The following is a 23,263-nucleotide window of genomic DNA, read 5'->3' as shown; positions in this document are numbered from 1 at the left end:
AGGGAGGGCAGTTTGCATGCAGGCCCTGCCTCAGGCCACCGTCAGAAGCGACCCTTCTCGTTTGAGGTCCAGAGGGACCTTGTTAACCAAAGGAAGGGGCAGCTCGGGGTACCAGGGACCAGCTATGCCCACGACCAGGAGGCTGTGACTACAGAACCAGACCTCTGGGTTGTGGCACAGGTGACCGACGGGCCTGACTTCGGGGCCACAGTCCAGCCGTGGGGGCGAGGGCCGCTCAGCGAGGGGCCCCCTTCCTCCGGGGCTGCAGCTCGGCCAGCCGCTCCTCGCGGGCCTGTGCGTGCCGGGCCCCCGCCCTGTGGGCTGCCGCCGTGGCCTCCGGGTCGATGTGTGCGTAGCAGGAGGTGCCGGCCCCTGAAAGCAGCGCCGTGAGCTGGGTGACCCCAGGAGCCGCCTCCTCCTGGGAGAGGCTCGGCCTGCATGGTGCCGGGTGGGGTCTGCCCACAACACCCACCCGAGGGAGGGGTCACAGCCCAGTGGGAGGGAGGACAGGGTGGCTGGGAGGAAGAGCCCCTGGCCAAGGGCTGAGGGGCCTGGGGTTAGGGGCCCCCAAGGTTCCCTGGGCTCCCATCGCCCGTGTGGGACCCACCTCGGACACGCGCGCCGGCCTCGGGGAGCTCCAGGCCGAGGTAGTGCAGCTGCTGGAGGGGGGCGCTGGTGGGGACACTCAGGTGGGTGGGCGTCCTGCTCTGCCTCTCGGGCCGCGGGGCTCCTGTGGGCGCAGGCGCTGTGAGTGCGGGGGCCAGAGTGAGCTGACTCCCAAGGCTGCTCCCCCCCATGTCCCAGTGCCCCCCCTCCAGGGCCTGGCTCCTTGAGGGTCCTGGCTGTCTGCACCCGAGACCTCGCCCCGCCCTCCCTGACCCTTCGCACCCAGCTTCCGGAAGGCCCCCAGTGCAGCCTCTGCCCGCCGTGGGGGGCTGGCCTCCAGGCCCGCAGAAGTCCAGGGAGCCCACCTTTCTGTCTTTGGTCCCCTGCGTGTCCCCCACCCTCTAGCCTTGCCCCCCTCCCAGCCCCCAGCTCCTCCCAGGCAAGACACCCCCACCCTGCCCACACTCCAGCCCTCCCCCTTGGCTGTCCGGGGTGACCTTGCCTACTCCAGGTTTCAGGGACCCCTTGCCTGAGCACGGCCCACACTTTCATCCACAGTGACCCCTCTTCCAGGATGGCCCCAGGCTCTTCAGGTCCCCTCCCCCATCCAAGAAACCGCCCAGTGAGGTTCAGGGCGGGGCCCCGGGAGCAGGCTGCAGACGCAGTCCCGGCCTCCAGGTGCCGGTCCTGCCCTGCCACCCGGCCGCCCGCACACACCAGAGAGGGTCCCGCGGCAGCGCTGCCCACTGCCCTCTCCGGCACAGGTGTCCCGCTGGGCTTCACTGCGGCCCTGGGACCGCACCTCCCTGTCCCACGGCTGCGCAGGAGCTGGTCTCAGAGCCGAGCCTACCTGAGTGCGTCGGGGGCCCAGGGGGCCAGGCAGCCGCTCCCTAGACCAGAGAGAGCTCGGGTCAGCCATCCCCCCGCTCCCACTGCCCCGCACCCGGCTGAGAGCCGGTCCGCGGCCCCCAGAGCGACAGGGCGGGGCCGGGCCACCCACAGGGAGACCAGCCTGGGCCCTCAGCATGTGCCCCAGGACTCTGCCCCCACAGGACCCATCTGGGGCGCGGAGTCAGGCCCCCAGGCCAAACCGGCCCGCCCTGCAGGGTGGCCGGGTCCGGGTGCCTCTTCCAGCTGGATAGAGCCAGAGGAGGGACTTTGGTGGCCTCAGAGCTGGGCACTGGCTGGGACTGAAGGAGGGACAGTGGCCCCTGGTTGGCACAGTCACTGGGCCTTGGTCTCCCAAACCCCGTAGGGGCCGGGCCCCCACAGCAGCAGGGCAGGTGACTGGAAAGGGTCCTGGGGAGGGCAGCCGGCAGTGGGGCCTCGCGACGGGTGGGGCTGGCACGGGGCTGTGCCCAGCCTGCCCTCCTGGAGGGGACGGTGCTGCCAGACTCAGGGCACAGCACGTCGCCCCGGTCCTGGGCAAGCTCCCCAACACCGGCTACTCTAGCCTGTCACCTGTGTGAAGAAGCCCCGTGTGCACTTGGGCCCGCGACCGCCAGCACCCAGGGCAAGAGGCCGACTGGCTCCGGACCTGAGTTCTCTGGGCTCCTCCACCCGGGAGCCCCATCTCGATGGCACCTGCTTTGGGGGCCGGTCCCGGAGGTGCCCTCAAACCCAACGCTGGCTGTGGGCCAGGCAGAGGCGGCCGGAGACAGGGCTCAGGACTCATGAGGAGCATCGGCCCCTCCGGGTGCCTCACACCCCCAGGAAGCTCCGGGGTACCTGAGAGGCCTCACTCTGCCCTCATCCCATGGGTGAGCCAGCAGTGAGGCCTGTGCGCACACTGAGAAGGGAATGAGGAGGGTGCCTGCCCCTGTGACATCTCAGGGTGCAAGGCTGTCCCCAACCCCACGCCACCCCAGGCCATCCTGGGATCCAGGGGGCGCCCAAGACATGCTTGTGAGGGGACCGGGCCTTCCTCTTCCTGAATCACGCCATACCATGGTCCCCAGAAGCTCCCAAAGGGCCGCGGTGGCCAGCGGTCACTCCCATGAAGGGTCCCTCCCTCCTCTCGGCGAGGACTTGAGGCCAGAGCCCAGCCCCTGCCCCCCGGTCCTCAGTGGATGCCTCCTCCAGCCAAGAACCGATGCAGAAGGCCCTGGCCCCCCGGCTCCAACCTCGCCCGAGGCCCCACCCGGGTGCCACAGTCCACACCTCCCACCTCACCCCCAGATGGCCCTCCCCCCAACCCCCAGCCATCTGCCTGGACGCCCACGGCGGGGAGGGGGGAGGCCAAGTCACTCAACCGCTGGACCAAAGTCTGCTCAGTTGGAGGGATGCCTGCACCCCTCTGCCACCTGTGGGTAAGGGGCCCCTGGGCAGGGCACCCGTGGAGCGTGGCAGGACAGCCCAGCCCCCAGGCCACCCCCCGCTCGGAGGTGGCAGCAGCTCACAGCCCTCTCTGTGAGGGACCCGATGCCGGCAGGTCCCTCTGGGCTGGCGGTGATGGTGCCATATGCAGAGACACCTGCTCTAACAGGCCTCTCCACGCACCCTGTCCACGCACCCTGTCCACGCACCCTCTCCGTACGCCCAGGGAGGTAGGGACTGTGGTCCCATCTATGGAGGAGGAAACAGGCTCAGACAGGTGGTCAGTGGCCAGTGGGCCCAGCTCAGCCCCCAAAGCGTGCCTTTGCCTCCCACAATGCCCCACTCTACAGGGCATAAACAAGGGTGAAAACTGGGGTGACGGGAAAGGGTGTGCCCCTAGGACGTGCAGAGAAGACCAATGGGATCCCTGGAGCCCCGCCGCCCACGTCGGGGAGACAGGAGTGAGGGGCCGCCAGGCTCCCCGCCAGCACGCTCACTGGTCCAGAAAGCGAGTATCCACCTCAGCTGGACGTGGCAGCCACCTGCCTGAGCCCCAGGACGACTCAGGACTTTGTGACCTCCAGTGACCACTCAGACCACATGTGCACATGCATCGCACAGACCACACACATACACACATGTGCGTACACACATGCACAAAACACACACATGCGTGCACATGGACACACCGCACACCACACGTGCACACACATTACAAAGCACACACCTGCACACATCACATACCACATGCTAATGAGCCACATGCATGCACACACAGCACATACATGCACACGTGCACACACGCCAGCCCCGTGGCTGTCTGCAGCCGCCACTCAGTGTCCACACCCCACACACGGAGGCTTCAGGCTGACTAGCCAGGCGGGATTTCAGACAGTCTGACCCCTGCAGGGAGGGCTGGTGCAGGGGGCGGGGGCGGGGAGCGCAGGCCAAACGGACGGGACAAGATGGTAAGAAAAGAACGTTTTATTTCCAGTCTAAGAATTTATTACAAACGCAGATTTTAAAAGTGTAAAAGAGCAACAAACACCATCAGCCAACAGTGAAGGTACAAGCGGAACAGTGACAGGTGAGCCGCTGCCCGACGGGGCTGATCCCAGCGCCCTGAGAAGCCAACCAGAGTCCAGGCTGCGGACACAGGCCACCCGCTCCCGGCGCCTCGAGACCGCAGAACCAGCGCACAGACCAGGCCACGCGGCTGCACTCCATGCAGCGAGCAGACGGGCGTGGGGGCGGGCAGGACCCGGGCCGGCCTGGAGCCGGCACCCCCTGCTTCTGACCACTGGCCTCCCAGCCCTTTGGCAGCTGGCCACGGGGAAGGCGGTGAGCCCCCGCTCCCTGCGCACCCCTCCCTGGGACCCTCCAGGTCCAGGACAAGGCTGGAGTGGGGTGAGCAGAAAGGGGGGTCTCAGAGTCACAAGACTCCCCACACACACACAAGTCCCGGACCTCCTGAGCCTCAGTTTCTCCCCAAAGGACAGGCCACCTGTGATTGTGGGTTCGAGGAGGGGAGGGACAAAAAGGTTAAGTTCGTCCTACACACGAGACACAGGGAGGCCAGTCCGGGGTCCAGTTCCCGGGACACGGCAGACGGACCCGCTGCGCAGGGATTTCATTTCTACAAGCAGCTGACTGCAACGGGGGAGGGGACCGGGACTGAGACGTCAGGCTCCCTGACCTGGAGGTAGGCAGTGGGTGGGGTGGGGAGGGCCTCTGGCCCCTGAGCACCCCAGGCTCTGGCAGGAGGCCTGATCCTGGCTGGGGCTCCGCTGATCGCCTGCCACCCAGAGCCCCCACTTCCCAGAAGGCACTTCCAGCTGCGGCCAGTCCTGAGGGTCCACTGTGGCTGCTGCACCCCCTCTGCAGGCTCCGCTCCCCAGGAGGGCTGGTCCTTGGGGGGGTGCCCCTCTCCCACCCTCCCCACTGAGCCACACAGTTGCTGGTGGTGTCACCAAGTGGCAAATGGACACCCCCCCACAGAGGCCGGCGCCCCTCCTCTCCTGTCCAGAGGGGCCATAGCAGCCCTCAGGGAGGGGGGTTTACCTTGAGGCCTCCACAGACGGGACACGCAGAAAAGAAGGCGGTAGGGGGCCCCGCGTGGGTGCCGCCTGCTTCCCAGGGCTCGCGGGGGGCCGGGCTGGGCAGTGCCATCTCGCTGCCCGGGGCCTCCGTCTCCTGTCCCCGGCGTCTCGCGCCCAGCCAGCCGGAGGGACACCCCGTGGGCATGTGGCCGCCCGGGTCCCCAGCGGCCTTGTCATCAGGGCCCCCCTGCGCCGCCGGGGTCTGGTCCCTGGGGGCCTGGCGCAGGCTGCGGGGCGTGTCGTAGTGGGGCCGCAGGGCGCTGGGCACTTGGTACTCCGCTGTCCCTGGCGGGCAGGCGCACAGGCTGGGCTCGGGCCCCCCGGCCGCCGGCGGCAGGCTGAGCAGCGAACCGAACTCGTCGCCGGCGCGCCACACGTCCAGGCTGCTCCCTGCGCAGGACGAGAAGCTGCCCGAGTAGGAGGAGTGGCTGCCCGTGGCGATGCCGCTGTCCGAGGAGCTCTGCCGGCCCACCTCCTGCAGCTGCCGCGGCCTCAGCGGCTTGGGGGGCGGCCTCGAGGCGCCCAGCGGGGCCTCCCCGGGGGCCTGGGCCGCCAGCCCCGGCCCCTCCTGCGACGTGCCGGCAGAGGATGACTGCTCTGGCCACGCCGTCAGCCGGCTGCTGGCGCTGACCTCTGAGTGGCTGGCTTCGGACGACGAGCTGGACAGGCTGCGGTCATCCCCTGAGACCGAGAGGGGGCGCTGAGGCTGCTGTGGGCTCCTGGGGACTTGGGGGGCTCAGAGAGTGCCGCCATCTAGGACATCTCCGAACCCCACCCCCCACCCCTGCCCCAAACCAGCACTCGGCCTGCACCCTGAGCCTTTCGGTCTGGGCCCAGCTGGGGAGCCCGGGGCCACAGCCGCGCCCGAGTGGTGGCTGCACCAGGTGTCCGGTCAGTGCCAGGCCAGCACCGGGTGTGGCATCGCGACCAGGAAACGAACAAGGAAACAGGATGGAGAGGACGGAGGGAAGGAATGGATGGAGGGAGAGGGCCCGAGGCTTGAACGCCCGCCGGAGCCCGCCCTCGGCCCTACCTCCGCTGCCCAGCCGGCCGCAGTGGGACAGGACGCTGAGCCGCTTCTCCAGCTGCAGGGCCTCCAGGGCCTCTTGGGCCGCTCGCTCCTCCGTGGTGGCAGGTCCCCCAGGGCTGGGGTCTGGAGCAGAGAGGAATCAAGAGGTGGCCCCAGCCCTGCCCCCGCAGGGCCCTCGGCCACAGCCCACGTGTTGCCCAGAACCTCCAGGAGAGCCCAGCGCTGTCCGGGCCACGTGCACCCTAGTGCAGCCCCAATGCCACAGCAGGGCCACAGGCGATCCTCCTGCAGACACTGTCCACACTCCTGCAGCCACCACACCGGGGCTGCAGTGCAGGACAGCGCCAGCAGAGGGCGCCACCGCACCACCCCGCGGAGCCCGGCTGTGAGGCTCCGGCCAGGATTCTGGAAGGGCAGCTGGGCCACACCCAGGGAAGGGGACACAGGAGGCCCCACCCGCCTCCAGCCCACAATCCCTGCGACCTCAGGCACACAACTGTCCCAACCGGAAGTGGGCCCGAGGGTCCCAATGGCTCAGAGCTGCAGAGGAAGGCGTGTGACCCAGGAGCCACGGTGCAGCCAAGGAGGCCGCCTTCCCAGCTGGGCACGGGGAGCAGGGCAGAGGCTGAGCGACCCTCCCGCCAGGCCACCCCCCACGCACCTGGGAGAACCGGCCGCAGCCCAAAGGGGCCCTTGGTCGGGGAGAGGCCTCGGACGATGCAGTCGAACAGGAAGCTGATTTGCTCGCCCTCGGCTGAAGACAGGAAGAAGACCCCGGCCCCTGCAGGGCACAGCCCGGTCAGCCCGGCCCAGCAGAGTGTGGCCCCCGCAGGGCAGGCTCAAGGGCGAGGGGTCTGGAGCTGAGGAAGCGGAGCAAGGCCAGGAGACCACCGGACAGGACTGTCCCCTCCCTGGAGCCCGGACGAGTCTCTTACAGCCCGGGACCCCGCCAGTCCTTCAGACACACCTGGGTGCTGCCGATCCACCACCAGCGGCCACCCTCCTCCTGCGGGGCAGGGACTCGTGGGGGAGGGGGTCCCTCCCTCCTGCCCCAGGCCCTCCCTGGGCACCTCCCACCTCTCACCCCAGGACGAGGAGCCGGGCTTCTGGAGGCTGGTGGCCGCCCAGGAGAGCCCAGCAGCCCTCACACCTCCAAGCTCATCTAGGGGTGGGAGCGGGGCGGCCCAGAGCAGGTCCACGTGCCGGAGGGTGGCCCTGAGACCTCAGCCAGGTCGGGGGCCCCACACCTGGTTTCCTCACCCGCGGCTCTCATGCGTGTTACATAGGGGTGCCGGGGAGCTGTGCTCCGGAACACCTGCTCCGCGAAGAGCCGGCACCCTGCTGGGCCGGTCAGCGGCCTGGCCCCTCACGGCGCCCCTCCCCGGCGTTTCCAGGTAAACGTGCAGGTCGGGGTCACTCCTGTGGGGCTCCCTCCTAGCAGAGGGAAGGCCTGGGGTGGACTACCAGCCCCAGGGGCTTGGGCAGAGGGGAGCCCAGTGGAAGTAGAAGCCTGGGCCAGAGGAGGAACCTGGGGTAGAGGGGGCACCTGGGGTAGAGGAGGAACCTGGGGTAGAGGGGGCACCTGGGGTAGAGGGGGCACCTGGGCCAGAGGAGGAACCTGGGGTAGGGGGGGCACCTGGGGTAGAGGGGGCACCTGGGCCAGAGGAGGAACCTGGGGTAGGGGGCACCAGGGGCGAAGGGAAGAACTTGGGTGGAGGTGGGGGTACCTGAAGCAGTGGGGGACACATATAGGGGAGCATCTGGGCAGAAGGGGGCACCTGGGGCAGAGGGAGCACCTGGGGCAGAGGGAGCACCTAGGATAGAGGGGGACACCCGGGGCAGGGGGGGCACCCGGGGCAGGGGGCGCACCCGGGGCAGGGGGCGCACCCGGGGCACGGGGGACACCCGGGGCACGGGGGCACCCGGGGTACGGGGGCACCCGGGCCAGGGGGACACCCGGGGCACGGGGACACCCGGGGCACGGGGGTACCCGGGGCAGGGGGGACACCCGGGGCAGAGGGGACACCCGGGGCAGGGGGGACACCCGGGGCAGGGGGACACCCGGGGCAGGGGGGCACCCGGGGCAGAGGGGACACCCGGGGCAGGGGGGCACCTGGGGCAGAGGGGACACCCGGGGCAGGGGGGACACCCGGGGCAGGGGGGCACCCAGGACCTGCTGCACCAGGGTGGTGTCAGAGCAGAGGGCAGGCAGGCTGGGTGAGTCAGCAGGACGTCCCACCCGCCCTCCCGCTGGGCCCGCAGCCCTGCCAGGGTGAATGAAATCCCTCACCGAGTGAATGGGGACGCCGGCCACGTGGTCTGGACGGTAAGACTGGCCTCACCGCCCAGGAATGCCCGGGGCTCCTGCCCTCTGCCCATGCCCAATGAAAGGCACGCTCTCAAGGGGAAGGTCCCGGGCCACACTGGGCGTTGGGCGGGACGGGTAAGCTCCGCACCAAAGCCTCTGCCGCCATGAGGCCTCCTCCACCCTCACAGGTCCAGGGACAAGGCCACGGCGCCCCGCAGTGGCACCCCGGCACCAGGGTGTACAGCACCCTCCAGTGTGGGAGCTTCAGCCATCAATGCCCCAAACCCGGTGACCTGCCTACTGTAGAGATGAGAAACAGGCCCAGAGGGGGCAGAGAGGAGAACTCAAGCTGGGACACGCTCGAGGCCCGCAGGCGCCCTCCTAGCCAGGGTGCTCTCGGAGCACCGTGCCCACCTTGGCCAGCCAGGCCGGCGGAGGCCCTCCAGTAGGCCGCCCCGCCCGCCGCCCGCACGCAGGGCCAGCTCTAATCCCGAGCTCCCGGGCAGCTGGCAGCGGCCAGGGCACAGTCAGTCCCCCGACTATAAAAAACAACATTACGAGGGGAGTCGAGCCGGCGGCATTCCACCGGGGCGTCTGCTCCTGAAGACGCGGCTGGTGCGCCTGGCACAGCTCAGCCCCCACGCTGGCTGCGGGGCCGCAGGGGCTCCGGGGGAGGACGCAGCTCCCCGAGGGCTGGACTGCCTGAGCCTCACAAAGCCCCCTGGACACGGCTCCCCGGCCCCTCCCCGGCCCTCTGAGGGCTTGTGCCCCGTGCTGCCCACAGGCTCCCGTGGGTGGGGTCACTCTCAACCCACAGAAGCTGCTGGGAGTGGGAGCAGTGTGGGGGCTGGGCGGGGGCTTGAGTGAGCCAGGGTGCAGGTCGGACTTACACCCGGGACGGGTCCTCCCGGCCCCACTGGGAGCAGAGGAGAGGCTGGGAGGGGGTGTGGGCGTGGCCGAGGTCTGAGGACCCGCAGGTAGCTAGTCCCCGAGGTCCCGGGCTGGACGGGGTCTATGGCCCAGCCCGAATTCCTCGAATCTGGGCGTGGGCTGAGGCTCCCGTGCAGGTCATGTCCCTGTGAGGCCACAGAGCAGGGGACACCACACCTGCCCCTCGGGCTGCCTCTGCCCCAAGGAGACAAGCAGATGCCACAGAGGACGGTAGGCTGCTGGGACCCGGGGCCAGTGGGCATCACCATGGCTCCTGCCCCCTTCACCCTGTGTGGCCAGGCCACGGGGCAGACCCCGGCTCCACCGCGCTCAGACCGGCAAGTCTGGGCAGCTGGCGGCTCGGTGTCCTCGTGTGCAGTGTGGGCCGGGCGAGGGCTGAGGAGCCAGCGCCCAGCGCCCCAGCGAGGTGGGACTTCTGCAGGGTGGGTGGCCTGTCCCGCCCCTGGCGGGTGTCCCTGTGCAGCCTCGGTCTCTGGGTCATCTCCCTGGACACTCGTGCCCAGAATCGCCCTGGATTCCAGCACTGCCGTGGCCACCGCTCCCAGCCCGAGTGGAGACACAGCTGACACCCACCGCGAACCTGTCAGAAACGTGGCAGGAGGTCTTCGACCCGGAGCGGTGAGCTCCTGGTGTGAGCCGGAAATGGTCCTAGGACCACAATTCATAAGTGCCCCTCCGTCTGCTGCCAAGTAGGAGGGGGAGGGCCGTGGCTCAGGCTGCCCAGGGCCGCAGCGCTGGATGGGCTGGCACTGGGGAGGGGCCCTCGGCCTGCACCCCCTGCACCCCCGCCGGGACCCTCGCCTTGCCTCTCCCCCCGCCCTCCCCGCACTGCCTCTCCCTCACCCCCCCTTCAGTTACCACCTTGTTTTGTTTTTTGTTTTTCAATCCTCACCCAAGGACACTTTTGGGAAGGAGGGAGGGAGAGAGAAACATCGACGTGAGAGAGACACGTGAACTGGTTGCCTCCTGCACGGCCTGGCTAGGGCCAGGGACTCGAACCCGCGACTCATTGGTCTCCGGGCCGACGCTCTAACCGCTGAGCCAAACCGACCAGGGCTCAATTACCACCTTGTTAACAGGCCTGGGATCCACAGGCCCGCCCCCCACAGCTGCTGGGAACTCAGCCCGCTCTCCTGGAACCTTCTGGAACCTCTCACAGCCCCTGCCTCAGTCCCATCTGCTCCCCGGGCCCGTCGTCATCCTAAACCCAGATCTGCTGGCCTGCTCCTGCTCAAGAGCCTTCACTGGCTCCCTCTGCTCTGGAAGCAGCCTGAGAGCCCATTACTGGGCTTTCATAACCTGCACTGTCCCCCCGCCTGGCCTCGCCACCCCCCAACAGGTCACCCTCCCAGCTTGACAGGTGCCTGGAGCACCCTTTATCCTCCTCGGCCCTCCATGACCCTCCGCGGGGGGCTGACTCCCGTTCACTGCAGAAGCCCGGCGCCCGAGACCCTCCCGACACCCGGCCGGAGTCGCGCCCTCCGAGGCCTGCATGTCTCATGACCCCACACCGGCCGGGCACAGAGACGCGCTGAGCACATCCCTCCCCGTCCCCCGGCTCCTGGGGCCAGAACCCGCCTGTGGACCAGAGCCCGGAAGTCTCAGCGGACAGATGTGTGGGCCCAGCGCACACGGCGAGCGAGGCTCACGGGCTGTGCCCGGCGCGTGAACTCTGACCTGAGCAGAGGACACGGGACAGACGGGACCAGCCCTGCCCCCACCCGGGATCCCTCAGACCAGGGACCCGTCGTGAGCGCGGTTGGCTCGTGCGGGTGTGCAGATGCCTGTGGCCCCCCGAAGGAGGACCCGCCCGTGTGAGGGTCGGTCCCGCCGTGGACTGGGGTGTCCAGCAGGTCTTCGGGGACAGCCCTGCCTGGGAGAGGCCAGTGGCCCTCAGGAAAGCACGGCAGGTCTCGGCCTCGGGGACCCGCTCCGAAGCCGGAGCTGTCTCCTCGCAAAGGCGCCGCCACACCAAGTCGGAACTGCAACCGGCCTCAGAGGAAACTTGCCCAGGGGGCCCGATGACTGTGTCTGGGCGAATAAAACGGGTCTCCAAGGACAGGGGGCCTCCTGCTCCACCCTCACCCCACCGCACCCCGGCAGGACACAGGCCAGCGCCACCCCCAGGAGTGCCAGGAGGGCCGGTACCAACGCCACGGTCCCGGGACGAGCAGAGGAGAGAGGCGAAGGGGCCGGCGCTGGGTGCTCAGAGCAGCCGATGGCAAGAGGGGGCACATGTGCCCGGGACACCGAGGCCTGCGGCCTCTGACCATCCAGGGTGGAGCCCCGTCCTGTCCCCTGTGCTGGACGCCCAGCGCTGAGACCTCTGACATGACAAAGATGAGGCGGCCCAAGCCATCCCCCACTCAAAGCCCCAGGGTGGGAGACCCACAGGCCTGGCCACGGTCACCCTGCTCGCTCCAGGGGCTACTGCCCAAACTGTCCACCCCACCCCCCTTTGCCCCTCCGAAGTCCCCACCCCCCAAGCCCAGGCCCCAGCGACATGGGAAGTCAGCTGGCTGTCAGTGTCTGTCTCCTCAGGGCAAGCCACCCCAGGCCGCCCCCCTCTGCAGGCCCACCGGGTCCGCTCCCTCCTCAGGGGAGCACGGGGCCCCTCGAGGACCAGGGGCCCCGCAGCCAGCAGTGGGCACAGCCCGGTCCTCACGCACTGCCACCAGGGAAACCGAGGCAGGCCCGAGGCCCTGGAGCCCACAGACCCCGCCCACCCTGAGCTGAGCCCCGACATCTCTGTCCTCTCGGAGGCTGTGATGGGATTCCAGCCGCTGGGTGGGCGGAGGGAGAAGTTACCGCAACTGAGCCCCATCTCCTCTGCACGACGGAGGGGGGATCCCCGACTGCCCTTGTCCCAGAGAACCGAGATGGGGGTGCACAGTGCGGGGTCCAGTGCATAGCTCCCACCCCGCCCCACCTCGGCCTCGGGCAGACAGGCGTGGGCTCCCCCGGACCGAGGACAGAAGGGGCTTCGGCCCCGCAGGGGCCGCGGGTCACACGTGGCCTGGGGCAGCCCCAACACCACAGCAGGGCCACGTCCCTGGGCCCGTTGCCCACACCCCGCCAGACCTGTGCCAGCCCAGACACGTGCGGCCTCGGGGGCCGTGAGGGACCCTGAAACAGCCCCGCTCCAGGTCGGCTCGTGCCAGCCGCTGGGCCTCACCCTCTCCCAGCTCACCTGCCAGACACCTGCCCTCACCTGGGACACAGGCAGCCCGCCCGCCCTGCCGTGGGTGTGGGGCTCAGGGCCAGGCTGGGGGTGCCCCAGGAGTCCTTGGTCCGCACACCGTCCAGGTACGCGGCTCTTCTTTCCGTTCACCCAGTCGGACCCGAGCAGCTCGGCTCTGTGGCCGCAGGCGCAGGGCCACGGACGGTACGCAAAGGCCTTGCTCCCGAGACCCCGGGGGCCTTCTGCGGGCGCGTGCCCGGGGCGCTCCCCACGGGGGAGCGAGGGGCTCACGCTGAGAAACACCGCCCACGCGCCTCGCCCCAGCCGCCAGCCCAGCGAGCAGGCGGGCGAAGGTCGGCTGGGGAAGCGGGAGCCCCGGTGCCCGGGTCCCACGGCCGCATACTCACAGTATCCACACCTGGTCCCGCCTTCGAAGATGAACCCGTTCGGCACGGCCCCGTAGCGCCGGAGGTCCGACAGCTTCCACTGGCCGGAGGCGGCGGGGGGCACGCCCCTGGCCACCACCAGGACGTCGTTGCAGAGGTGGAGGGTGGCGGGGCCGCTCTCCAGCTTGGTGCCCGGGGCCACCGTCACGTGGAACCTGTGCACTGAGGGCCGGGCAGGGGCAGGAGGGCATCACTGGGGGGAGGGGCCGGGGGGGCAGCACCCAGCCTGGCGGCCACACTGACCTCACCCATCCTTCAAGGCGGGCGAGTCCTCAGAGGGGCTACCCTGACCATTGCTGTCCCCCCACAGCGGACTTGGCCCAGCGAGCCTGGTGACAGTCCCTCCTGGGGGGCTGCTGGTGACACCTGCGTGGGGACCCGGCTCACAGAGCAGCTCTCACAGGAAACAGCCCACATGGCAGCCGGCGTGGCTCCGTTTCACAGACGGGGAAAACGAGGCCTGGGACGTTGGGAATGTCTGGGGTCCGCCTCACAGCCAGCCTGGCTACAGGGACACCGGGAGACTGCAGACCCCCCTCTCCAGCGAGGAACCCCCCGGTGCTGAGCACGACCAGCTTGCTCCCTGGGATCTCAGCCCCATCTCGGCTTGGCCCTTGGCCCCTGAAGCCCGATGCGGCGGTTCTCAACGTGTGGGGGTCGAACAACCCTGTCACAGGGGTGCCTAAGAGCATCGGAAAACATGTTTCCGATGGCGATTCATAACAGTAGCAAAATTACAGATATGAAGTAGCAAGAAAAATAATCTTATGGTTGGGGGTCACCACCACACGAGGAGCTGTATCAGAGGGTCGCGGCAGCAGGAAGGTTGAGGACCACTGCCCTAGGGGGAGGCGGATGTGAGCTGTGTCCCCAGATTGTCCCACTTTGGAAAGGGGTGCATACTTGGGGACCCGGTCCCCCGAGAGGAGGGCAGCCAGCCTGCCTCGGCCACCCTCACGTCCGACACACCCCCTCCCACAAGCCACACCGAGTCCCAGGGTCCCGGTCTCCTCTCTATCAAGGTGCCCGCCCCACCCCTAAGAGAAAGGGGAGCTGTGCTCCTGAGCCCGGAGCTGGCGGGACCCCATCTGCACACCCCCTCTGCCCTGTGCCAGTGGCTGAGCCCACAGGTGCCTGCAGGGGCCGGTCTGGGGCCCCTGGACGAGCCTCACCGGCTGGTGGCGAGGGGCTCTGGGGAAGGCGGCTGGCGCAGGCAGCCTGTGCTGGCGGTAATGCCTCCTCCTCACTGACCGGTCAGCTGGGCCCCGCCCACTCCCGGGCCCTAGGCGCAGACCCAGGAGGACGCCCAGCAGACCCCCGCTCCCCTCCCTGCGGCCGGTCGGGGTGGAGGCTGCCCCTGGACCCTGGTCCCCGCACCACTCACCCTCGCCGAGTGCGTAGCGGATCCGGGCGTCCCAGGCGCACATGGCCTCCCGGCTGTCGAAGCCCAGCATGACGGCCTGCGACAGGCAGACGATGGCCAGCGTGTGGGCCAGGCCCTCGTAGGGCAGGCCGGGCTCCAGGCCGCAGATGTGCTCCAGCGTCAGGCTGCTGCGCTCCGGGAGGCCCCTGGCTCGCTCCGACCGGTCCTTGTAGGCCAGCATCAGCAGGCAGTCTGCAGGGCGCACGGGACACGCAAGGCCCTCAGGCGCAGCCAGAGCAGCCGCCCCGAGTCCCAGCACCCACCCCAGAGAGCCCAGGGCTCGAGGGGTGACCCTGAGCAAGCCACGCAGCCACTCGGAGAAGGTCACCCCACCCTGCACGGCTCACACGGGCAGAGGACCAGACACCAAGGCCGGGTCCTGGCCCTCGGCCAGAGCATCACCAGCCTGCAGCCCCTGGGGTCACCGTCAGGGCAGCTTGGGGGACGAGCACGGAGCCTGCCGGGGCCTGGGCCTCCCTCAGCTCTGCATGTGCCCCTTCCTGCCACCCCCCCTCCCCTCCTGGACTCGGGTCTCCAGCCCTGGGGGAGGGCCAAGGCCAGGGGGCGGAGGGCCCACTGCAGGCCCCGCACAAGCGCCTGACACTGGCGCACCAGGCTCTTCCCCAGCCCAGGGGCGTGCCTGCATCGGGGCGTCCAGTCTGTCCCCAAGTCCAGCATCATGATCGCGTCCCTGTCGCCCCAACGGCAAAGCAAGCAGCTGATCGGTGGGGTGGGAGCAGGGGAGGCCCCAAATGCGGCTGCACCCCACAGGAGTGGCTCCCGGTGCCTCCAAGTGCACCCCCCACCCCACCCCAGGCCCAGGCTTCGGCAAGGGTGCAGCAGCAGGGGCCTGCGGTGACGCAGAAACACACGGAAGGGTGACGCCGGCTCCGGAGGGAGCTCCCGACCTCGGCCCCCTGGTGTGCAGGTCCCGGGCAGCAGAGCAGCGACGCCCCCTCTTGGAGCCCTGACCCTGGGCTGCGGCTCTGCACCGGCCGCCCCCCCCCCCGCCCAGACCCAGCTCAGAGCCAGGCGGCCTGAGCGACACTGGGTGCGGACAGTGCGGGGGCTTCACACCTGTCCATTGTGCTCGAAATGCTTATATCAGGAAAAAACAACACAAAGATGTTCCCATTTTGACAAAAAAAGGAAATCAGAATCCACGGAAACCCACCGGTCCATTTGAGGGCTCCAGCACATTCTCCCCAAGGGTGGCCCCGAAGAGGCAGCCTGGCCTGGCCCAGGGAGAAGCCAGTCACACGGGCAGCCTCAAGGCCATGTGTCACGTGAAAATGTCCCCCAAACGTGTCACCAAGGCCCAAGAAGTGAGGACTTGCGGCAAGCGGTGATCATAGAAAGACCAGCAGTAACAGACCCGAGGTGAAGACTCCTGGGATGAGAGAGGGAAGCCCCGGGGAGGGGGGCAGCTCCAGAGGGAGCAGCCACCCACACCCACGCACACCACCACCTCCTGCGCCCCTCCCACAGCAGGCTCCGGCGTCCCTCGGGGCCGCTGGTCTGTCTGCTGTCTCCCCCTCCCACCCAGAGGTGAGCCCTCGAAGGCAGGCTCCCTTCGCTCTGCACGGGGACAGCCCATAGCCTGGCACAATGAGGGTGGGGATGGTCCATCAAATGGAAGACACTGCTTTAGGCAGGACCTGACCAGCACGGCAGAGCGAGACTACCACCTCCTTTGTTCTAGGACTCATGCTCCCGGTAATACAGCCCAGAGCTAGGTCGACAGCCTTTCTGCAGAGTCACTCCCGCAATGCAAGCAGCCGACAGCCGTAGTGAGGGGCTGTGTTCCTGAAAAATGGCCACAGGAACAAGTGTGGGCGGAGGTGGCTCAGGCCACGGGCTGTGGACCCCAAGTGCAGACGTGAGCCCGACAATAACCACTGCGCCCGCCCAGAGCTCCTCGCGCCTCCCGCCACCTGCACTGGCGACCTGGCTGGGGGCTGGGGGCCTGTGTCCCTGAAACTCCGAGGTGGGTCCAGCTCACACCCAGTCCTTCAGGAGAAGCCACGCCCACCTGCGCCTGTCTGTAGCGGACTAAATAGGGACCCCCTACTTAGGGGCCATGTCCAAGGCACTAGGCTCGCTTTTAAATACGAACAAAACCGAGAGAGAGGCTGGCAGAGGCCAACTGAGGCCTCTGATGTCCACCCCACACAGCGTCCTCAGGTCCCCAAAGGGCGGCTCCCTCAAAGCAGGTGAGGGGAGGGGCTGGCTGGTCAGTCAGTGGGGGGCCCAGCGGGCCCTGTGTCCCACAGCTGCTCCGACCCCTGTCCTCTCCCCATCGCCTCGGGTGATAAATGGAGCCCATTTTGTGTGTGTGTGTGAGGTACGTGCCCTTAGCAGAAACCGAACCCAGGACTCTCTGGTCCGCAGGCCGACGCTCAACCGCTGAGCCAAACTGGCCAGGGCATATGGACCCTATTTTTAAAACCCATTCTGGGGGGGCTGTTTAGTGCAAAGCCACTCCAGTAACGGGCGGCAGATGACGGAAATCTCGTTGGGAGCCTGAGACCGAGCAGGGTCGGGGACACGTGGGCAGGGCCACTGGAGCTGCCCCAGCCGGCCAGCCCCTCTGGGACCCAGGCCAGGAGCACCCCGGAGCGGCACCCCTCGAAGGAAGCCCAGCTGCACTGGTCAGGGCTGAGGCCGCCCACCGGTCTTCCACCAGCACACCAGCCACCCCACTCAGATGGCCAGTGGGGCTCCTCTCCCAGCAGGGTGAGCCCGGGCCCGAGAGGGACCAGCTGGCCCTGCTCACAGCCGCAGCCCGTCCACGGACGCTCGGGCGGAGGGCACAGGCAGCCACCGCCGGCCAGCGCAGGGCTGTGGCGTCTGCGGGCCTGGAGGAGGTCTGGGCGCAGCGCGTGGCGAGGTGAGGGCACTGGGGTCGCCACGGAGAACGGAGACACGGATGACAGTGACGAGAGGCACTGAGGAACGCACCAGTCAGTGGGGACGACGGAGCACACACGCTCACAGGAGGTCCCAACCCCACGACCCTCAGCTCTGGGAGCCTCTGCTGCCCGTCTGGGAAACGGGCACCTCTCACCCGCCAAGCCGAGGTGCCACACCAGGGAACCTCGGCCCAGGACCGGGGACAGTCTCAGGTCACTAAACACAGGGAATGATGTGGTTTGACCACAAGTGCCCCCAAGCTCTGCCCACCATAGCCCCACAGGGAGAAGGGAGGAGGGAGGGCGGGCTCCCGGGTTAGGAAAGGCAAACATTGGCATAGGGTCCTGCCCCCCATAGGGTCCTACTCCCCATAGACTCCTGCCCCCCATAGGGTCCTACTCCCCATAGGGTCCTACTCCCCATAGACTCCTGCCCCCCATAGGGTCCTACTCCCCATAGACTCCTGCCCCCCATAGGGTCCTACTCCCCATAGGGTCCTACTCCCCATAGGCTCCTGCTCCCCATAGGATCCTGCTCCCCATAGGCTCCTGCCCCCCAGAGGGCCCTGCCCCCCATAGGCTCCTGCCCCCCAGAGGGTCCTACTCCCCAGAGGGTCCTGCCCCCCAGAGGGCCCTGCCCCCACGGGAGGACCATGAAGGAGCCTCGTGGGGTCACTCCCACCTCTGCTCTGCCCCCCAGCCTCCCCAGCCTCCACTCAGCCTGCATTCTGCTCAGGGCAGCCTGGGGACCCGGGGACACAGCGGGCGTCAGACACTGAGGCGGTACAACCGAGGAGAGCCCATGAGGAAGTGTGATTTGGGGTTGGGGACAGAGGACAGTGGGGGTGGGGGGTGTGCAACTGAGCTCAGGGTCAGAACAGACGTCGACTTCCGAATGATATGAGGAGCCAGCCCAGCAGCCCAGGGAACATCGTGCCCGGGGGACAGCAGCGTGACGGCCTGGAGGACCCGAGGGCTGGGCTGGCACAGGGGGAGGGGGGAGCGGCCCCACATCAGGAGTTTCGGCTGTGGGTCCAGAGAGCCAGGCTGAGAGCCTGACCTCGGCGCCGGGGGCTCGGGGGCTCTGGGCGGGGCGGCCCCACTGTGCGGAGAAGAGGCTGCGGCCTCCGCGGCTTCCGCAGTGAGCTGCGGCCTGGGCTGGCCTGCAGGCACCGTGTGACGGCTCTCAGGGATGAGGGAAGGGATGCTGGGGGAGTGGCCAGAGTTGGGGTGCTGTCCTGGACACATGAGCCCGAGGGGCCTGTAGGACACCAGGCAGTGTGCGCGCAGGCAGCTGGATGTAAAAATAACCGGGGAGTCATGAGCCCTCCAAGGCGTTCACAGCCGGCGCGGAGGGGTGTCAGGAAGAGGAGAACCTCCAGGCTCCGTGGGTGGGGGGACCCCGCAGCGAAGACCAGGCCGAGAGCCGGCTGGAGATGGAGGTCACCCCCATCAGACACAGCCCGAGCCCCGACAGGGGCCAGAGGAGCAGCAGCTGGATTTAGCCCTGAGAGGTCACAGTGACCTTGAGGCAGTGTCTTCAGGAGAGTGGCTGGCTGGAGCCCGCAGGGACCCTGCTGATGGTCTGGCGGCCGGAGGGTGGGGCAGCCAGGAGGCCCGCCTGACGCAGGGCCCGGGGCTCACAGGCATCGGGGGAGCACATGGGTGCCCGGCCTTCCACCCACCTCCCGCCCACCCCGGACAGGGGCCACCACGGGAACGCAGCGAGCACTGGGCTCAGTCACTCGGCTCGTGTGAAGGGGGCCGAGATCTGAGCCGAGGACTCCGATTCCCGGGCTCCTCGGTAAGGCTCCAGGGGGCAGGGGCTGCCGCCCACACTGTCCAGAGGCTGCCTGCCCAGCAGGAGCTCAGACATCATGCCCATCCCTACGCAGATCAACCAAGGCTCGGAGATGCGGCCCAGGAGGGGTCCCTCGCCATCACCACCACCCAGGATCCCTGCCCCTTAAGGACACCCACCTGGGGAGGGGTCACGTGCCCGGGCTCCCGTTCCTGCACCCTTTGTGCAGCCTGAGGTGTGGCCAAGGGCAGCTGGGGTTACCTTATCCAGTAATCCCAACCTCACCAAGATGCCCGCAAGGGGTGATACTGCTCTGGGGGAACCCCTCCCTGAGCACCATCCTGGGGCGGACGAGACAGATCCCACGTTAGCCAGGGAGCAGGGGCAGATCCGCCAGCCTCCGCCGGGCAGCCCTCTGCCTGTAATAACCCCAAAGCCCCACCAGCTCCAGGACTCGGGGTCCCCCTGGAGGCTTTTCTGGGCTGAGCAAAGCCCCCAGGGAACGGGCACAGGAGAGTAATGTGAGACCCCAGGTGTGGTGGGCCCAAGAACCACCCAATGCTCTGCTCTGAAGCGCCCCTGGACACCTCGTGCCCAGGCCACACCCTCCCCGAGGGCACCCCCCATCCTGAGCCTCAGCCCGAGGAACAGAGGCTGCCCGGGTCCCCAGACCTGGGCCCGGACCAGAGAGCCACCCAGACACGAATCCTTTGGTCAGGACAGAGGTTGAGACCGCGAGGAACACAAACCCGCAGACGTGTCACTACGTTCCGTAAAGATTGACTTCACTTCTCTTGTTAAAGGTGTTTTCCTTCCTCTCCGGACTAAACTCCACTCTAGGAAGTGCTCCTGGGAGGAGAGAGGGCGCACTGTGCCAAGGTGCCCTTCCCGCCGCCGCCGCACCCCTGCTGCCTCTTAACTGTCCCTGCAGGCCCTCCGGACAAACAACTTTAAAAATAAGAGTCCTGCCCTGGCCAGTTTGGCTCAGCGGTTAGAGCATCCATCGACCCGCGGACCAGAGACCCGAGTTCGGTTCCCGCCAGGGGCACGTACCCCGGTTGCAGTTTGTCCCCGGCCCCGGTTGGGGCGGTGTGGGTGGTGACCACTCGATGTGTCTCTCTCACATCGATGCTTCTCTTTCTCGCTCTCTTCCTCCCTCTCTCCTTCCAGCTCTATCTGAAGATAAATGCAAAACTGTCCTCGGGTGAGGATAAAAAATAAATAAAAATAAAAGTAAGAGTCCTGGACTTCCTATGAGGAGAAGGCAGGGCTGACCCCCCTCTCCCGGCCTCACCCCGAATCTGGAAGGTCCTCTCTGTGAGTCCTCAAGGACGAGGGTGTGCCCCCCACACCTCCATTCATCTGGGGGAGCTAGTCTTCAGGGTGGGGGCAGGGAGGAGGCATGAGGACAGGAGCACGGCTCCCTACCGGGCACAAGTTGGGGGCAGGGCATGAGGCAGGGAGCTCTGCCTTGAACCCCTGCCCGTGGTCTGTAAGATGCCCCCAGTCCTCATGCTCTGACAGTGGATGGGCTCAGTGGACGTCAACTCAGAGGGGACAGAGCACACCCCCATTTCTCGAATCCCTCTGCAAGGCCCTGCCTGAGTGTCCCGCCCTCTCCTCTTCGCCAGCTCCCCCAAACCCAGCCCCCCACCCTTGGCAAGCCCTTCCTTCTGGCTCTGGAGCGGTCCCCCACTGTAACCACTCTCTCCGCTGCTCTTGGGCAACCTGGACACTGGATGACTCTGCAGTGTTGGGGGCCCCAGCACACTCCCCGGTGCACCCCCAGGCCAGAGTGCCCCTCTCAGACAGCTCTCTGATACTGAGATGAGATCCCCCACTGGGCTGCAAATCACCCCCCACCCACACACGGGCACAAAGGCCACCCCCTGAGCTCCTCTTCCAGGGGACACTGCCCCTGAGTTCTGCACAGGCCCCAGCTCACCAGGGACCCACCAAGCAACACCCTGCCCGAGCAAGCCCCTCCGTCACCGCAGGCCTGTGCCCCCTGCCCCAGCCCTCAGCCTGCCCGGTGCCTCCCCATCCCTTGCCTCTGTTTCCCGCACCCACCCACCCCCACCTGGCATCCGTGGAGTTCCCCAGGGCAAGGCACCAGGCCCAGGGTTCGGGGCAGGAAGATGGTGGATGAACCAGGCCCCCAGCGGGAAGCTGAGGCCAGACAGGAAGTGAGTGTGTCGCCGGAGAGCAGGCCCTTGCGTTGCAACTGAGAGGTGCGGGGGGCGAGGTGCCTGGAGCAGGCTCAGCAGAAGGGACTGAGGAGGGGTCGCAGGAGGAGAACAGGGAGGGCACCCCGCACCCCGCTCCGGGACATGACAGCCACCAGGCTCCCGGAAGACTCTCTGGCAGACCCACACGTGTGGGGCAGCACACCCACACCCCAGCATCCCGCACAGACCCCTGGTGCCTGGGCCGGCTCCAGGGCACCTGTCTCCCCAGCAGCTGCAGCCGGCCTCCCAGCGCCAGCCTCCCAACTGCGCCGGAGCCACTCGCTGAGGAGGAAGGTGCCCAACCTCGGCTCCCTGCCGCCCTCCCACGGGTGCCGCAGGTCGGGGAGCAGGGGTGCCGCTGGTGGGGGGCCGCGGTGCCAGCAGGGAGGTGCCATTCTCTCCTCCAGGAGGCCTGTGCCCCCAGCAGGAGGGCCGCTGTCTTCAGGACAGAAGCAACCCTGCCCCTACCCACAGCCTCTGCTCTACCTGGGCAGGTGGCCGGCCCTGCCCGCAACGCCGCACCCATCTGGATTCGGTGGCACAGCTCAGCACCCCAGGGCCCGGGGAGCATTTTCCGGGTCCCTGCGCGGGAGGGGGAGGGGCAGCCAGGCTCCCTTCGGCCTCTCCAGCCCAGCCTGCCCTCTGGACAGGTTCTGGCCCGGACCGGGTCCGCGAGGCCGGCGCCCAGCCCCGCGCCCGGCCTGCGGGAGGGTCCCGGCGCCCGGCAGGCGCAGGCCGAGGCCCGAGCGCTCCGGTTACAGCCCCGGCGCCGCCGGCTATTTCGGGCGAGCTGGCCGCGCTCCGCCCGCCCGGCACAGGCGGCCGCCGAGCCCGCGCCCCGCACCCCGCGCCCGGCCCGGCCCGGCCCGCTCACCTGCCACGGGCGACGGCTTGCGCAGCACCAGCCACCTGGTCTTCCACTGCGGGGACAGGGGGGTGAGCGGCCGCCCGCGCCCCCCCCCCCGCGCCCGCCGCGCCCGCACCTTCTTGCCGTCCCGCAGCTTGACCTGGCCCTCCACCAGCGCCGCCTCGGTCATCTTCAGTCATGGTTCCCGCGCCCGCCGCGCAGCCCAGGGTCACTTTCAGAATAGCTCGGGGAGGGCCTGGGCTGGCGGGAGGGCGGGCCGCGGGCGGGGCGTCCCGCGAGGTGTGCGCGCCGCCCCCGCCCCCCGCCGCTCGGCTCCGACCCGGCCCGCGGCCGCCCGGTGCCGCTCCTCGGCCCCCGCACAGCGAACCGCCCGACCAAAAGGGGACACTCCTCTGCTCCTGTCCCCCACTTTTCAAGTTATCCTCAGCCAACCGGCTGCACCCTCTGGCACCTGCCCCTCCCCCGCTCCAGGTCTGTCACTGGTCACTCCTGACAACAGACTGACTTGTGGACGGCTGGGCCTTCGGCCCTTCAGCGCCCCCCCATGCCGCCCCGCTCCCCAGGCAGGGTGAGGCAGGGTGATGCCGGGGTCCACGGTCTGGCCCCCCGCTCCCCAGGCAGGGTGATGCAGGGTGATGCCGGGGTCCACGGTCTGGCCCCCCGCTCCCCAGGCAGGGTGATGCAGGGTGATGCCGGGGTCCATGGTCTGGCCCCCCCGCTCCCCAGGCAGGGTGATGCAGGGTGATGCCGGGGTCCACGTTCTGGCGCCCCCGCTCCCCAGGCAGGGTGATGCAGGGTGATGCCGGGGTCCACGGTCTGGCCCCCCGCTCCCCAGGCAGGGTGATGCAGGGTGATGCCGGGGTCCACGGTCTGGCCCCCCCGCTCCCCAGGCAGGGTGATGCTGGGTGATGCAGGGTAATGCCGGGGTCCACGGTCTGGCCCCCCGCTCCCCAGGCAGGGTGATGCAGGGTGATGCCGGGGTCCACGGTCTGGCCCCCCCGCTCCCCAGGCAGGGTGATGCAGGGTGATGCCGGGGTCCACGGTCTGGCCCCCCCGCTCCCCAGGCAGGGTGATGCAGGGTGATGCCGGGGTCC

The 23,263-nt window shown here is 68.5% G+C and overlaps 1 protein-coding gene across 2 annotated transcripts; it reads right to left on the bottom strand.

Annotated features, from left to right (window-relative positions):
- Positions 1–235: 235 nt before the first annotated feature.
- Positions 236–22,338, bottom strand: DOK7 (docking protein 7). 2 transcript variants are annotated; one of them, XM_036276218.1, is made up of 10 exons: positions 22,285–22,338; positions 22,176–22,221; positions 14,322–14,552; positions 12,899–13,099; positions 6,713–6,832; positions 6,055–6,174; positions 4,984–5,702; positions 1,448–1,496; positions 608–745; positions 236–372 (listed from the first exon to the last, which is right to left on the bottom strand). In XM_036276218.1, the coding sequence occupies exons 1-10, from the start codon at positions 22,336–22,338 to the stop codon at positions 236–238; spliced, it is 1,815 nt and encodes a 604-aa protein (XP_036132111.1). The 2 variants fall into 2 exon arrangements, with proteins under 2 accessions (XP_036132111.1, XP_036132122.1); XM_036276229.1 differs by lacking the exons at positions 12,899–13,099; positions 14,322–14,552.
- Positions 22,339–23,263: the final 925 nt, after the last annotated feature.

This window comes from Molossus molossus, unplaced genomic scaffold, assembly GCF_014108415.1.
Source record: "Molossus molossus isolate mMolMol1 unplaced genomic scaffold, mMolMol1.p scaffold_m16_p_1, whole genome shotgun sequence".
In the NCBI taxonomy this organism is placed as follows: Eukaryota; Metazoa; Chordata; class Mammalia; order Chiroptera; family Molossidae; genus Molossus; species Molossus molossus.
Note: the sequence above shows the minus strand (reverse complement) of the source record. Positions and strands in the feature narration are given on the sequence as shown.